The following is a 17,551-nucleotide window of genomic DNA, read 5'->3' on the forward strand; positions in this document are numbered from 1 at the left end:
ATTTATTTAAATGCCTAAACAAAAAAGAAGAGTGATTGTTAGCAAACTACTGTTTTACAGCACTCACTTGAATTAACTATTTGCACTTCTTCAGATGTTTGATTTGTTTCTCTCAGAAAAATGTTACTATTTACCTCCTTTTTTTAGCAAAACAGCAATGTGGCTGAAGTCTGCGTGGTTCACAGGGAGTTCATTGGGGTGTATTTGCAATTCCTGAAGCAAAAAAAGTGACATTTTATCTTTAGAAGGAGTTACATTTTTTTGAACTTATTGAATTTTTCAAAGATCAGCATGAAGAGCTCTGATTAAATGCTTGCTTCAGCGTTTTCAAGGCTCCTTGTGTCCCTGTTGCCTAAGGAGGTCGTACACGAGGATTGCTCTGTAAACATCAGATTGCACAGAATTGGCTCTGCGCACCATGCCRGGCACAGAAAGAGGAAGTCAAATGGTTTATCTCTCTCTTATCAACTAAGTTTATTTTTCACGCCCAAAAAAGGCTGCTACAAGAGCAGCTGCCACTTTGTAAATAATTTGATGGCTTCTGTTAAGTAGAGCTGTCAATTTTGCAAACAATATTGAAAGGAGATTTTCGTTTTACCACGGATTTGCAGGTTTGGAAATGCATTTTTATCCCTGGAAGTCCAGAGGAGGATGCTGGAGAATGGGAACAGCTCCCGATTTGCAGACAGAGATTCAAAAAGGGAATAGATCTGATTAAATAATGACAGATGTGTGAGCAGGGAAGGTGGGATCTCTCATCACCTGCCATGCATTACCTAGAGAGCATCCTGCTCGTTAAAGCTTAGGAAAACTTTCAGTAAAGAAAGATACTTGGCTCTTTCAGACAGGCATTAGWTGTAGCAATACCTCCAAATTTTGGAAATGAGGAATATGCATTGTGTGGTTGGGTGCACGTGATATTGTCCCAATATTGATCGCAACAAATGGGATTTTAAAAAATATTTTTAGCACAAAAAAAAATATTACTGCATCTGATAAAGTAGTTTAATGATGAAACCACAACATTAACTGCAATGACAACACTCGAGTTTTTAAAATTCAAATTCAGATTCAAATCCCCAGATCCTAGGCAAATAGTAGGATAGAATGTAAAACAGCAAGAGTTTATTGTGCAATAAACCAAAGGAATATCCCAGACTCAATAAAAAAATCTCAGGTAAAACTTGCGATCCCTGCAGTGCTAGCACAAAGTCAGGTCTCTGTTAAGCACCAAACCCTAGGCAGAGCCCTCATCTAAATGTGAGGACCACCACCCTCTCCCAKCTTTATGGCATTGTTCCAAAATCCTTTCCTTTTTAATTAAAAAAAATTAAAATTGCCTCTAGTTTGGGAAGGGCTGTGTTGTTTAAACAGCGTCCCTTGCGCGTTTGTTTTTCCTGCTTTAGTGCTTCTCACAGGGGACATATCCCACAACAAAAATATTTATTTCTTCACTTTGTATCTCCTATCTGATGGTTTTGTGGCTTTGAGCCACTCCTGGCASCTGATCCTATCGAATATTCCACACTACAGCTCTATCCCCAGACCACAGTAGGTTCCATGCTCATCACTTGAGGTTAGTTTCAGATATTTATTTCAGATATGAAAGTGCAGAGAAATCTCTTTGAGCTCCCATGGGTGAGAAGGCTGCTCTTGCCTTGGTTTTGTGCTTGCAGATGACAGGGGCTGCTCTGTTTTCCATGAGATTCCTGTGGATCCAGGAGCATCATTTAACAAAGGTGTAGCTGTGCTATATCCACAGCACAAAATATCAGAGTCACTGGCTGTGTTATARTTAATTGCTCATAGCATTCATATAWTAGAAATATGGCCCACAAGGGCTYTRACMTCCMAAYTGTAGCCCACTCCTCATTAAAAAGCTGCTGGATAACACCAACACCACATCCATGAGTTGCTCTGAAATTATTGGTGTAAGGACTGGGATTTTCTCAGCTCTAGTTCTCACCAAGGACAAGAAATCACAAATCTGTAGTGTGATGGAAAGAGAGCAAGACAAAGTTGACCCAATTCTAGTTTGTTTCTTTTCTCAATACACACTCCTCTTTCAGCATCTCTCTGGGTTTTATGTTCTGAAATGCAACCACTCCTTGGAGCTGGGTCGGTCTCAGGAATGATGGCTCAGGAGAAGTCATGGACATCATGCATTGGTGAAAGTTTACAACTTAAAGGGGGTCGGTTGTGTGGGCTTTAGATGTTACTGAGTAAGTGGAAAAAGTAAAAAAGAGAGAAGAAAAATTAATTACAGCTGTACATCTGAGCTTTGACATTTTGCAGACCAAAAGGTTTAATATTCTATTTCTTAACAAACTAAGTGAGGTTATTAACAAGCCAAGTGAAAGAGGGAGGTTCTTTAGGACCACAGACTCCTTTTCAGATGGAAGCACAGCAGTGAGCTGTGTTCCCAAGCAGAGGCTGTCAAAGTTTGTGCCTCAAGATCTGCAATGGATTTTGCTGAATTATTTTTTTTTTCCCTCATCAACAGGAATTTTGTTTAAGCCCTTCCCCAATGTTCTTCATTTATGTGAAAAGCAGCTTCTCACAAACCTTTATAAGTTCTCAATATCGCTCTCCTCCTTCTCTTGGCTTCTCACTCTGCAGAGAAAACTCCCTTACTTGCCTTGAGTTCCTGAGATGTAAAGCACTGCCCGTATACCTGTTTTCTCCTCTGCTTTTACATCTCTTTGAATTTTTTTATTTAGGCTGGAGGAGAAATAGCCCCAGTGCTGGTTTAGCACCCTCATTTATTGCAGTGTGGTGTGCTGCCTTCGACCGAGTTGGCCGTTTTCAACTATTCCCCACATTGCTCCACGTGTGGGAAAACACAGACAGAGAATATCATCCACCTGGGAAAGCCAAACCTTGCCACACTTCACCCTCCCTCACACCACAGATGCCAAGAGCATTTAAGTAKCATGAAGGGTGGGAATAGTCCCCARCAATCYTACGGTGTTGGATTTTTAGGWTTCAGAAAGGCTTAYGAGGAGATTTGCCCTCCTAAACCAGCAAATGTTCCGGGTCTCCAGCCCAAATGTAAACCAACAGCGTGGCCATGGGTATCTGCCATGCAGATTAGCTTACACAGGATCCAAGAAGGCACAGAACAAGGGGAGAAAAGCTGGATTAGTAGAGGAAAAAAAAATGCAAAAGGGTCTTAYGATTTTGAGAAAAATCTTTTAAAGTCTTTATCTGTAACAGGATTTTTTTTCCCCTCCTTAATCCAAACTCTGCTCGCCTGCAGTTTGATTAAATTTTTTATTTATTTATTTGAAGTCTCACACCTAGAATATGTAATTCCTCCTCTATATTTTTAAGTGATTCAGATATTCAGATATTTTTTAATAATTTCTTTTACCAAAGGGCTCATACTGGAACTTTTTAATTGGATGCCCATGCTTCAACTACTGAAGACTTCAGGTCTTGATTGTGAACCAAAATATTTTAAAACAAAGCTAAGGGAAGTCTTTATTTTTAAAGGAAGGAGTTRCACATACCCTTCTGGGGAACTAGTCCAATTGAGAAGACTTTGATCCCTATGACAGCAGGGAAATGCTCATGTGCAGCAGCTTTTGGCAGCCAGCTGGACCTTGTGTAGTTGACAATTTAGAGAAGGCATTTCCTCCTTGCTAACTAAAGCCAGCACATACTCACTCTCTGCCTTTCAAAAACTCTTGGATGTGTTTCTTGTTGCAGGTTATTGGCTACTTGGTCTCCTTTTTGAGGGAAAAGCTGAGGGTGAAAGCTGCAGAAGCATCTGGGTTTCCATTCAGTTGGGGTCACTGAGAGAGAGGACACCCTTGTCCTTACACACATCCAAGGCAAACTGCTGGCAGTTTAGTTGGTTCTTCCATCCTGAGTGTGATACCATATCTCAATTCTTGATCTTAACAGAGCTTTTGGGGCACTCAGATGAAGAAGAGCCATCCTGTGAAGCTGTCATTGACCAATCTCCAGAGCAGGGAGGAGAGCACAACCCGCCTGCTCCCGGCCCAGCTGACAGACCACCAGCACAGAGCAGCTCCCACAGGTGAGCTGTGAATCATTTTGAAATTTATGTTTGATATTCTGAACCTTCCTGACAACTGCTGTTGTTGTCTTCATCRTGACTGTAAATATAATAATACATTAAGACACTAAGGAGGAACTAAGAAAAAAACCCAAAGGACATGGCATGAACACCAAGAAATCTCCAGAAACACAAAGAGTTTGCGAGCTTTTAACACACACCAGCACAACCATCCTCAAATTAAATCATTTGGGCAAAGGCAGCCTTGATTGCTGAATGTGGAGAAAAGAGATATAGAGCAATGGAAACTCAGSAAATTAACAGTTGCAGGCAAAGAACAGAGCTTTTAAAAACCTGGCACAATCTTTATGGATYTCTGTGATCAGAATACCTGGGATGAACTTTTGAGAGTGCCATTTTTCCAAAGTTGATTAAAACCTTGRACCTTTTATGAGAGAAACAACAGTTCTGGTGACCAGGGTTTTTCCCAACATTTTCGTTGCTAGTGAACCTTGCGTACAATCCTGCAAGGGATAGGAAATTAGAAAGAAACAGCTCTTTTGCAAATATTAAAAAAACATTTTGTTTCTCTTATTTTTCTTTGTTCATTCTTGATAGAAAAGAAAAAGAAATCAGTTATGTGTTCCCAGTAAATAAATAAATGTGTAATATAAATGGACCTTTTTTCTGTGCCTGCTGTATGTATAGGAATGCTTTTCATAAATCCCATGTGCTTACAACATTGAGGTTCCACATTTCATTCATCCCAACCATTTGTACCTAACTGTGCWGAACACACAGCTCATGTGGGCAAAACACACATTTCTTTCTCTTTCTGGAAACCTGGTAACTAATTTTCTGTCTCCCTTTCCATGGTGATGTTGAGCTTTTACAGTATGAAGTGTGATACCCATTTTGCCAGCAAGTTTTTATTTTATACACGGCCTACACCTTTTAGGGTACAGGCCACGCTCTAAATCTTTCAGAGCCATCTAATGGGTTTGGAGGTGGGGCCTTCTTTTAAAAATACAGTGCACAGTCATTCYATCTTAACTTTTGGGATGAAGATAGCACCATATTGGTGTGGGTACATGATAAAGGTCCCTCCATGCTGGAAGGGACCACATTGTCTGGAGAGGAGCTCCAAAAAAAGGAGCTCCTTTAACAGCAGAGACTAATCCCAACACGCCTCTGATGCCAAGGTATAAACACGCTGTCCTCCCTCCCTCCTGCTCACCTTTTCCCTTTTGGAGCTTGCTGTGACTCACACATTTCTGGCAGTCCCACRTCTGCCTCCGTCAGGAGTCTCAGGCTGAGAGCTCAGCTTTACCCCGACTCCTGAGCTCCCYGCGTGGGTCACCGTGAGCTGCTGAGCCTCGGGAGCGGTTCCTTGCAGTCACCAGAGCTGCAGGAACTTCTRGAATTTCCTAAGTCTTTTGTTTGGAGAGTGTAAAGCGAGCTCCCAGCCGTGCATCAGCTCCTGCAGACATCCAGAGATTTTGCCGACCTCCACCAGGAGAAGACGGAGTTTTTGGTTGCCGCTTGCAATCTGTGGAAGGAAACTTCTCACGGCTCCCCTGGCTGGCCACAGCTGCTTGGAGCCTGCCAGCAAGAATTTAGGTTTCRAAGGCACTCCCTGTGACAACACCAGGCAGCTGGGAAGATCACCTGCTGAGGCACAGGTGACTCCAACARCTCCTTCCCTGTGCTTAAAGAAAGCCACAGATGGTTACAGGCACCTCACTGTGGCTTGGTTTGCCTCCAGCTTCACAGAGCTGTTCCTCTGCCAAGCCTGCATCAGACTTCTCCATGTGAAGAAATCTSTGTAAAGAAAAGAAATTTTAGTGTTGGGATCCTATATAAATAGGGCTGTTCTCTGTTCTGCAGTGATTGTGATGTTTCATCTCCCTGTCCAAGATGCTCCAGCATTACCAGAGATTTAGGGGTTTGTAATTGGCTTCTTCTGGGCAGCAGTGGTTCTTTAAGTTCCTCTAGGGCACCACACCAGGACTTTGGACTTGTTCAGCAGGAGTATCCAATGGCTGTTCTTTCTTCTTTCAGAGTTTTTTATTATCTGCCTTGGCTTTACATCTTTGTACCGGCTGGTCGCACCAATTCCTACATTTCTAACACAACCACCCCTGTCACACCCAGATGCTGTCCCAAATCTGCATTTCACTCAGCTTCCTGGAAGCTCCTCTCCAGCACACACTTCATTCTTTTTTGTATTTCAGCTTTTGGGACAGCTGGGGCGTATCTCATGAGTTACACTCAGGCAGAAGTCCCAAACAAGGGCACTGTGAAGACTCACTTGTTTCATAAACCTTGTTTCATAAACCTTGTTTCTGATGCTCTTCAAGGATCCTAACAACTCCAAGTGTATAACTGGAGTCCAGTTTTCAGGTTGAGTGATTAAAAAATCACTTCAGCTGACTCTTCACATCATCATCTCCTTTGYTTAACCAGGAAAACCATAGTCTGGTGAAGACAGAAAATGGACAGAAAACGCTGAAAACAAAATAACAGAAAATGGACAGAAAGGGCTGGAAACAAAATAACCATTCATAAAACAATCTCAAGGGCTTGTATTTTTGAGAACTTGTTCTTGATTTAACTCCATGGTGTTTTATGGGAGCAGCAATAGCGTTGCTGCCATGGTGAGCTGTGGTCAGCTTGCTGAGCCATACACACACACAAAATTGTGGGCAGTAAAGATTCCAGGACAACATTGCAGAGAATAGGGCTTCATTTGCCTCCTGGTTTCTTTCATTTTAACTTAAAAAGGACTGTTAAATATCACCAGCAATGCATAGCATGGTGAAAATTTTGTGAGATAAAGATCTCACCTCTGGCTTACATTTGGCATTGACCATTGCCTTCTCCCAAGTGTCAGCTATGTTTTAGTCTGGTGGTTCTTGTCCTCTCRTTATTCTTGTTATCTGTTTATGAAAGCACTTTGATCAGCAGAAGGAGATACTTCTCCTTCTTTGAGGAGAATATTTGGGATGCTGCTGCTCACAGGACCGAGGTAGCATAGGTGATTAGGATAAAAGGCAAAAGTCTTAATCATCACAGTGATTTTATCRTAAAACTTTCTTATTGATTGTGTACTTCAAAATACACATATTCCTACTTCTCTACGAGGTTTTTATGTAAGCTCACAAGAATATACAACACAAGTTTGAATATTTTRTATCTGGAGCATCACTGACCAAACCTCATGAAGTGTTAATTCACGTATCTCCACGTATTGGTTATTAAATCAGCATAGAGGGACAGAATCAGAGTTATACCACAGCATCCCCTTTTTTGTTTCACATAAAAAAACAACATTAAATGGATTTCTTACTCCTACTTGACTGTTCCATGCAATTAAAGTGAGCGTTCATCACCGTTAAGGCACTTCTGTTTGTTCTTCCACCTTTTTCAAAAGTCCTCTTCAACCAGGAAGCAAACCCAGTCTTAAAATAGCAGGAATGTAGGCTGAGAAACAACGTCTGCCAGCTCCAGGTGTAATCCTACCAGCTGCTCTATCTGGTTTTCAGTTCCAAGGTAACTCTATTAAGAGGTGTGATGCAGGGATGTGATGGTGTGGCAGTGGAAATTCCTGTTAGAAGTGGGATCCAGCAGCTCAGCTCAGTTGCTGCAGCCTTCYCTCTTTTTTCTTCCTTCTCTTCCTTCTGGTTTTCCACTGCTCAGCCCCGGAACTCCACGTGTCTCAAGAACACAAGAGCAGGCAGGTATAGATGCCTTTATATAAAGTTTCACTCTCAGTTCCTACATCCCTAAAACTGAGATAAAATATTACCAAAATCAGAAGGGCAAGTTGATCAGTCAGGGTGCATGCTGCACCTTGAAAATACAAAATTAACTCTTCTGAGCCCTGAAGTGCTGGAGATGCATCAAGGTGTGCTCCACGGCCTCTTGATTCCAGACAAAGGTCCTCTTGATTAAATTAGATTGCTAATGTATTAACGCATTAGCACACTTGAAGAAAGAAAAGTTTGAAAAAGCAATTTGGCTTCATCACATGAACGGCGTGTATACTTAATGGAAATTTTTCCAGCATTCACAAAACAAAGAAAAATCAATAAAATGTCTGCCAACTGTTCCACTGAAAACATTTTATAATCTATAGCGCCGAGAACCCCGAGCCAAGATAAACCAACGTTGCTGACAGAAAATACTGACAATTATTTTACATTGATTCAACTTGGCCCAGCCCAGACTGACCTTGTTTATTCATCTCAGTCTCTTAATTCATATTAACTTGGCATCAAAATGGGACATGTGGCATGTGGGCTGAAGACCCATTTCTGTATCTTAGACTCAGATAAATGCAGTGCATTGAGTACTTCCAGTGCCTTGAGCTCTTAGGTAGATTTATATGCATTAGACAGAACTGGTTAAGTTCCTTTTATCCCCGCTGGGCTTTTCGTGTCTGTTGACTGTAAAACTAGAAGCTCAGTAGAGGTAACATCTTCTTCTAAGCCTTCGGATATACAYGAAATCCTCCCACTACTGGTCAATTTTAAAGACACATTCAAAGAGGATGGAGGGTTTTAAGCTCTTTTAAAACATAAAAATAGAAGGGTTATGGCAATTTGGCAGCCAAAAAAAGCAATTTGTGGGTCTCGGCAGAATCCCAGGCCGTGTGTAAGAAAGCTGATCAAGACACTRCGGAGGAGATAATGGGGTCGAAGAGCAGAAGAATCCCCCYGCTTTTGCAACCAGCATAATCTGGYCTCCAATGAAGTTTCTTAGTTTCTTACACTGAACCAATAAAGCTTAGTGATGGGAGAGTTGCATTACTGCAGCTTAAAACTGTCTCCAGAAAGCTGATGAGGAGAGGTGCTTTTAGTTGCTTTCCATATGCCCAGCTGCTTGCATGGCTATCACCCGAGCGCTAGCGGGAAGACAAAGGGATAATCTGAGCTTTTTCTTTAATTATTTATGTTCTCATCAGTAATGAAGGGCTTTTTATGCCTGGAATGTATTCTTTGAGTTATCAAAGCAGCGTGAGATTTACACTATGGTGGTGAAGAAATTGGTTGCTGCACAGAAGCGTTCCTGTTTTTATTCTCGCAGCTACACCTGAAAGCCACCCTTGAGTAAAACACTGCTCAAGTCCAATGTGACTGAATCCACAGAGGAGCAAAAGCCACCCAGATGCTGASAATCCTCCCTAAAGAGTTCCCATTTGGCCTGGCATTGGATGTTTTGTTTATTTTCTCTACTTGACTCATTCTTGATGAAGGCAATGCTCCCTTGGAYTTCACTGAGAGCTTGGCAGGTTGTGGATTGTGGGACGAGATGGCACAAAGTGGCCTCCAGGTTTCCAGTTCCACTGCACTGGGGATGGATTGCCTTGCCACATGCCTGTGTAAGCAGAGATTAATGCTGAGTGAAGAAACCAAGACTAGCAAAACAAAAAAAAATTTAAAAAAAAAAAAAAAATCCACCTGCATTTTCCATAACACGTAGCCGATGCTTTCCTCCCTGCACGTCCATCAAAACTTGGATTTCAGTGATGGAAGTGGTGTGGGGACAGGGTTAAACTGCAAAAAAATTGCAGAAAATCCGTGCTGTATTTTGGGTCTGATATCCTCCTCTCCTGGCATGCACCCAGCTTCCTCCGTGCAGGGCTGCCAGCAGTGCCTGGTGCCTGCTGCACATCCCCAGCCTGTCCTGCTTGACAAAACTGTCATTGCTCCAAAAAACACCAGCTTTATACCYCACCTCTGACTGACAGGATGGTGCTGGAGTGACTGCACGGCCGAATGAGCGATCCCAGTGACGCTCAGTCAACAAACCTATGGGCACCCGATAGAAAAGAACCACAGTTTGCAGCCAGGAAATTACACAGGCTGCTGTATGCTTGAAAAGATAGAAAACAAACAAAACAGCTTTATGCTGTGCTCTGCAGTCTGTCCCCAACTCTGCAGTCGTTGCTCCCTCCCCTTCTATCGCTTCTGTTTTGTTTTGCAAGACCCACCAGCCGCAGACAGGCAGAGGACACCGAGCCTGGAGTGCGTGGCCGCACCACCTCCCTGATCAGGAAAACCTTTTCCAGCAGCCAGGAAGGTAAGTGAACAAGTCTCTTTCAACTAGGCACGAGGGATTGAACCTAGAAATTAATAGTAATTCGTATCTTGAAAATTCATTTGGATCCAGGAGGAAAAATGAGGCAGTGGCACTGCAGCGTGAGTTTGGTTTGTGTATTCCCAGCAGGGACAGGCAGCAGGGCTCAGCTTCCAGCTCGTGGAAATTGGAATAAATCAACTGATCACCTGCATCTCCTTATCTTGCAGCAGCATCTATGATTTCACAAAAACAGGCAGGGTTTGTTCCTCTCGGCCCCTGTGGCTCTGGTACTCCATTCAGGAGGCAGCAGCGCCACAGCTCTTGTGGGGTCACAGAGGAGGCAAAGGCGGCTGCTCTGCCTCAGCAGCTCCTGCTGTCCCATCAGAGCAGCTCACAGAGGAGCAGTCCAGCACGAGAAGGTCACTCTCAAAGATGTGGCCCGTGCAGGCAGCCAGGCAGGGACAGGGCAGAGTGTTTGCACAAGGGGCRAGACGAGGATTTTTATCTCCTGCCCTGTCCGGGTGTCCCGTGGCTGCAGGAACAGAGCCAGTCTCCAGCTCGGGGAGGTGAGCTGGTTCCTACAGCCACAGCTGAAAGGGATCCTTTCAAACCAGGCATTTATATCCATAAATGGTTCCCCCGGAAGCATATATGGATATGGTTATATCCATATATGCTTCCCCCTTGCAGCTGAACCAGCAGATTGTCACCGTCACAACGGGACAGTCCTGCTGTCCCCTCGCCACCTTCCTCCACCCACATTCACAGGATCACGCAGGGAGCCAACAGAGCATTAACCCAGCCCAAAAAAAAAAGTGTTTTATTTTCTTTCCTGTGGGCTGTTGTCCATCCCATGAACCGGCCTGCCCTGTGTGGGGATCAGAAAACACCGCAGAGGGCAGGGGCAGAGGGACATTGCCTGCAGCAGGACTTCTTTTTGATGTTGGCAGCTGTGAATTCRGCTCAAGCTGTAACATGAAGCCTCATCCTCGAGCAGCAGCCTGGCAGCACAAACTGCAAAACCCTCCCAAGGCAGGAGTTCCAGCACCCCAGAGCTTCCCCAGTGCAGGGACAGAGGTGTCCTGCTGCCACCACTCTGTCCCCATGTGCCATCCTCCCACTGATCTGGGACTGCACAGGATCCCCGATCTGCTGCTGGCCTCGCATCTCCACGCTGCCTGATCCACAAATGGTTGCTTTAACTTGTTGTGGTGTTTGAGGGAATATGCATATCCTACGTGTGTAGACTTGTGCGAGCAATATATTAAGTGTTTTAATTCATCCATTGAAAAACACGATATAAAATAGCTTTTTTTTTATCAAAAAAAAAAAAAGTGGAAGTTACCTGAGACCTCTGTTTGTTTGGGTTTTTCAGTGAGTTGAATGGAATGTAAATAACACGGTGGGTGTTTTTGTTGTGTTTATTTTTAATTTTTTTTTTTTTGAAGGAAATATGAGAGCCGCTCCTTCAGAGCAGGTAACCCATTTCTGATTTATTATTTTATTTCTGCTTATTATTATTTACTCAATTTTGAAGCTTCCTGAAACTCCCCGAGCCTGTCCCTGCAAGCTGTCTGCCTGCAGGGCTCTCGCTGAGATTGGTAGAAGTTCTCCTGTATGGTTCTGCTAGAGTAGGGCTTCACCTGCTGCTCTGTGTCGAGCACAGCACGTAAAAGTCTCGATTTTTCTTCCACSAGCTTGGATTGGCACTTCCAAGAGGAATTTTGCAGGAAAGAGGAGGGAGACACTTTTTTGTTTTAATTCTAACTCTGAACTGATTTAACTGCTGCCCATGGAGGTGCCCATCCCTTCCCACCCTGCCCTGTGTCCTCCACCACACTGGCTCCCACTTTTCCTGCCTGGGGAGGGAGAGGAGGGGAAGATCTCCATGTGGGCAGGGACATCCCCCAGATCCTTCATCTGCCATCCCTGCTTTTGGATCCCATGTGCTTGGGAGTCGTGGGGTTGCACACAGAGCACAGATATAGGGCGAGCCTGGCTCCAGAGCTGATGAGTCAGCAGCACCAACGCGCTCCTTTTAAAGGAAAAAAAACCAAATAAAATKAAATACAACAAATTATAAAATAAATCTCGCGGCAGCATGGTGGAAGGCACAAGAGCGCCTGTGTTTTAGCCTCCTCCCAATCACAATTCCTGTTTAAACCTTTATTTTTGAGGCCAAAGTATTCAATGTTTGGCCTCAGTGCAAACAGATCATTAAAAAAAAAAAAGAAAGGAAACACTTCAACCTCCCAGCAGAGCAGGATGGCACTTATTTATTTCTTTCATTACAAAACCAGCCTGTGCCAAGTAAAATTGTGCTCTAAGAGCTGTTCTACCAGTCCTGAAGCACTGAGGAAGAACACAGAGCTGCCCCACCTCTGCAGCTTCCTGCGGGCCCCTGTGCATTGGCGCTGGGTGGAGGATGGGCAGAGCCTGGGGACCAGTGCCAGGGCTCCCTGTGTCACACTGCTGGGGAATCCTCCTCTCACAGGATCTCCCTGACGGCCTTTTGGGTGATTTTCCTGATTTGGGTGTCCTCAGGACACAGAGGGAATGAAGCACAGCAGCAGTGATGGTCTGGAGACATCGGTGGGATCCCTGGGATTCWCTGATCCTTCCCTGGAGCTCCTTGTCTTCACATTGAATTAATAAACTGAGAAGTTGATTTGAAATCTCTGGACTACAGCAATGAAATCCACTGGCCCAAACACACAGGATGCACAGAAGAAAGCTTTGCCATCACATCATTAAGGATTTATCCAGGGAAGTGGTTAAAGRATTCTTTGGTTCTGAAAAGTTCCTGCAGCTGAATGGTCACCATTGCTAGAATCTGGTGGGTGCAAGTGTGAACTCTGTGAGCTGGGAGGAGATGTTCTGATTTCAGCACACAGCACAGGGCTGTGTGTGCCCAGGAAAATGGGGCACCCCCATCTGAGCTGCTCCAGACCTGGGGAAGGGAAGCAGCAGCTCTGGGCTGCAGAGGGAGATGGCTCCAGGGTGAGGGGAGCCAGTGCTGCACACCAGGAGAAGAAAAACCATCCATGTAACCATCCATATTCTTTTGGAGAAGAAAAACCGTCCATGTAACACCAACCTTATGCCTCTGTGAAAACGATCCCATCAACGTTTAGTGGCACGTGGAAATTCAGAAGAGCAGCTGGATCCCAGCACCCGGCAGATCAGAGCAGACCCTTCCAGCTGGACTAACCGTGGCTTTAGTTCAACCCATCCCAAATCCAGGKTGAGCCCACCATCAGCAGCTCTTCCTCTGGACATCCCAAAGTGTCCTTTGACCCCGCTGTTTCCCCCTGACACCATTCCCTGCATTACCTCAGTGAGGCACAATCCTGGGCTCGGTGCCACCCGAGGGGAGCACACCCWAAACCCGGCCCTTCTTGCAGTTCTGCAGGAACATCCTCTGGCAGCTGCAGGGTTTGCTTTGCCCTCTTTGCCAKCTTCCTGGTGGAAGGCTGGAGACARAGGTGCCCTGCTCCYGGCACAAATGGCCACAGTGGCCTCGGCAGCGATGGCTCTGACTTTCTGTAGGTGCATCCCAGCGTGTGAACTCCTCACTCGCTGCCACTCTCAGCTATGAGGAAGCTTCTCCTCCCTGAAACTGCAGAGATCGTGCAACAAACTGTTGCCGGTGACCTGGCAGAGCAGCTGGCTGTCACACAGCCAAGCAGCGCCCGAGCTGCTCAGCCAGATTTGTTTGCTGGAGGAAGGCATTGGAAGTGGCTCAGAGGCAAGACTGTGTCACCATGGGGGAGTCCTGTGTCCCTCCAGGACCAGCACAGGTCACCTGTATCCCATCTGCAGCCCCATGGTGGCTCCTCAGCTGGCAGGGAGGACAAATGCAGACCACAGAATGGTTTTGGAGGATCCCATCACTGAGCATGAGGATGGGGACAGATGCTGGAGGAACGAGGACAAGCTGCAGCTTTCCCTGGCCTGAGCATGGCTGGTGTGGGTAAGGCTCCTCAGGCAACAGGATTGAAGCAAATGAGAAATGAGCATCCCATCCTCAGTGTTTGGAGTGGCCAGGATTTGTGTTCTTGTTCCATCCTGCCTTCCAGGAAAGGCTGGAGGGGACATTTGGGTGGCCTGGTGCTCCCTGAGGMCCAGCCTGGCCACGCTGCTCTGGGCAGGATGGTCCCAGAGGTTATTCTGGGAATAATTCAATAATCCTGAGCAGCACCCAGACCTGGATCAGTGAAAGCAGGGCTCCAAACACCCTGCTCACCTACTTTGGCCCGACAAGACCCTTTAGAAAGCATTAATCTCAGCTGCTCTCTTTTTCCTGGGCCAGAGCCTGATCTCCMGGCAATTCCAGGTGCTGAATCCAGTGGCTCCTTTTGGCTACCAAATGGCATTTTGAATCCATTATCACTCACCCAAACACCTCTCATCCAGAATGGTTTCATGTTATGCTGTTCAAGGGAAACAAGGAAACAGCGAAAAGGAGCAGAACCCATGGATCCTAACAACAGGCTTGGAACTGGCACTCTTCATCTGAATAAAGGAGGTGTTTAAAATAATCTCCCGGGGCTCCTTCATTTACTCTCCTCTCTCCCACTCTTGTYCTTTCCCACCTTCCTCATGCCCTTGAGAATAATCCCAGGAGAAAAAGCGTTGCCTCCCGGGAGCACCGCGCAGCACGGGGAAGAGGCTCCTCTGGATTTCCCACTCAGGAAGACCAAAAGGATCCTCTGTTCTGCCTCAGACCTGTGGAGACAGAGCAAACCACTGCCTCCATCCTGCTACCCCTGCAGGTCTGAGATGACTTTGTGGCTTTTCAATTACAGGGTGTGCCTTCCCGAAGCGCTCCTCCCTTCGCCTGCCCCAGCGGGACCGCAGCATTACCGTGGAAAGCCCCACGGTCTCAACTCTGCAGGGCACAAGTGGATGCTCTCCTGTCAGGATATTCATGTTTTCCCTTCCCTGGGTGATGAGCAGCTCATTACCAGCAGGGCTGGCTGCCCCTGTTCCTGGACAGCTTCCTGCACAATGAAAATTGACTCTCATCAAATTATTACGGCATCTTTTATTGTCGGAGTGCTGCATCAGAGAAGATGCAGATATCAGAGGAGGGCTGCAGCCATTGCCACTCTTCAGCCTTTGATGAGCATTAAATATCTCTATGAGCTTCGTGCCACATCACAGGCTTCCCATGTGACACCGCCAGTTCTGCCTCAGTGTCACCAGAGGGGTCACAAATTGCAAATAGGGTTTTTCAGAAAGAATTTTTTTTAAAAAAGAAAGTTGGTGGGTTCTTGTTCACCCCAAATCCCAAATCACAAACCCCAGCTCCTGATGCACTCAGGATCCTGCACCTTGAGCAGCAAGGACCTACCCAAACAGCCTTGAACTCTTAAATGGTCCAATGTGGTGTGTTTTTTGGTTGTTTGTTTTTTTTTTTCCAGCCTGCCTTCACTTGCCCACCTGTTCTTTTGGTTCTCAGAGCAGCCACCAGCAAAAACCCCTCTGCATAAGGCCCTGGCACAGCTCTGGGGACAGAAGAGACACCTATTCCTTACCCTCAGTCACTGATGCTGCTCAGGGCTTTACTGGGAAAAAAAAAAAAAGTATTTTTTGAAGCTTCCAACAAGTGTTTTTTGGAGAGCAAGGAGAGTCCACGGAAAGCTTGAAGCCACCCAAACCCCAAGGCACATACCCACAGCTGCTACCAAGAGAGGCACCTCATGACCTCCCTGGAGAGAGCTGCCTAAGCACAARTCTCTGGTGAAGCTGTGCTTTGAATTTCCACATTGGAATAACCTGGAATGCAAGCACTGCTTTGGATGGAACATTGGGGACACTTTCTTATCATCTACAAAATACCTGCAAGCATTTCCAAGTGGCAGGGCCAGCTCTCACCATCTCCACACGAGGGATGGGCTGGAAACCTCTGTGTCCACACAGAGCTTGTTTGGAGCACTTTCACTGCTGGAGTAGGGAGGCTGTGGAGAGAATTCTGTTTTGGAGGGAGATCTCTATCTCTGTGGTGGAGTGTGCATGCCATGAGATGGAGCTGCTGCTCTGGTTAGGGTTTCTAATGAAGCCTCAAGGCTTTGGACAATCCTTCTTCCACCTTTCCTGAAGTCAAGGAGTTTCTCACAGGAATCCTGTCCACCATCAGCAGCCCTCCCGGGGCCAATCCCACCACCCCTTCCCACGCCAGCCAGCGTGCTTTGCCCTCTGAGACAGGACAAACACACGTTTCCTTTTGTTTCCAGCTCCACACCTAGTTTTGTTTTTTTTTTCTTTGCATCATGAAGGGCTGGCTACTCATCTGTAATTCAAAAGAAAGCAATGACTCACTAGACTGCATCGCTTTCCAAGGCAAAGCATTTTATGCATTTCGCAGGCACGCTAGCCCGGGTTATGAAATAACCTCTGCTGGTGGCACTCATTCTCCCCATCGTCATGTCCTTTGCAAAAAAAGAGGGCTGTGTGGAGGTTTGTGCTGAAATCACACATTTGCATTGTGTGAGGAATGCAAAAAATGCCATCCTCACTTTAAAAGCTGGCCAGCCACACGCTGGCAGTGACCCAGCCTTGTGCTGCTCACAGGATGTTTTCATTAAAARGTAACAAAAATCTAAAGTTTCACTTTTGCCTGTCAGCTTCCAAGCACCAGGTAAGGGGTCTCAAAGGCAGGTGGAGCCTCGGRTTCCAACCCCTCACATCCCAGGGGACACCATGCACAGTTCTTGGAGCTGCAGCTGTTTTTTCAGGAACAGCATGGGCAGGGAGTGGTGAAGTGGATTAAAAACAGGTTAGAAGTGTCTCACCTTGAACAACAATCCAATCCTCATCACTTTGGGGTACATCCTTCACTCCCAGGCAGACTGGGGCAGTGTCTGTCTCTTCTCCCTGGGTTGGGGTGGCATTTTGATACCTGTATTTCCCTGCAGCCCCCCTGATCCTGCCCGTTTCCCCCACAGGAGCCTGGGGACAGCGGCTCTCTCCAAATCGTGCACTTCGGGCTGGTGTGACTGAGCTGCCAAAGCAGAGCAGAGGAGACCTCACCGAGGTGGAGAAGTTCAGGGGAAATCCTTCAGAAAGCTTCCAGCAAGCCCTGGGTCTGAYCACCAGCAGATGACAGAACACCAGGTTTAAAAACCATCCTGCCCYGAGACCTCCAAATTATTTCTGAGCTCATGTGGACACGTCCATGCACAAAGTGTTTGCTTATGGAGGGCAATTTGGTGACATTTTCATCAAAGATGTCAAAAAAGCGAGTGATTTCAGATCCCCATTTACTGTATAAACTCAATGCTGAAAAATTGGGGGGTGTTTCTTGGATTAATCCATCAGCTTTTCGGGAGAAACTCTGTAATTCTCTATGCATTATATGTTTTTACAATCTCCTCTTGGAAGCAGATTTGAATTTCCACTTAAGGCTCTGAAAACCGTCCTATTGAGATACCAGCAGAT

The 17,551-nt window shown here is 45.8% G+C and overlaps 1 protein-coding gene across 1 annotated transcript in view; it reads left to right on the forward strand.

Moving 5' to 3' along the window:
- WDPCP (WD repeat containing planar cell polarity effector) overlaps positions 1–17,109 on the forward strand; it is a 99,674-nt gene extending 82,565 nt beyond the window's left edge. The window contains exons 14-17 of the mRNA XM_057380593.1: positions 3,910–4,045; positions 10,014–10,108; positions 11,557–11,585; positions 17,059–17,109. Coding sequence (XP_057236576.1) covers positions 3,910–4,045; positions 10,014–10,108; positions 11,557–11,585; positions 17,059–17,109 — 311 coding nt within the window. The remainder of the gene's footprint in view (positions 1–3,909; positions 4,046–10,013; positions 10,109–11,556; positions 11,586–17,058) is intronic.
- Positions 17,110–17,551: the final 442 nt, after the last annotated feature.

Source organism: Malurus melanocephalus, unplaced genomic scaffold, assembly GCF_030028575.1.
Source record: "Malurus melanocephalus ecotype Western Australia unplaced genomic scaffold, MMel_1.1 scaffold_462, whole genome shotgun sequence".
Classification (NCBI taxonomy): domain Eukaryota; kingdom Metazoa; phylum Chordata; class Aves; order Passeriformes; family Maluridae; genus Malurus; species Malurus melanocephalus.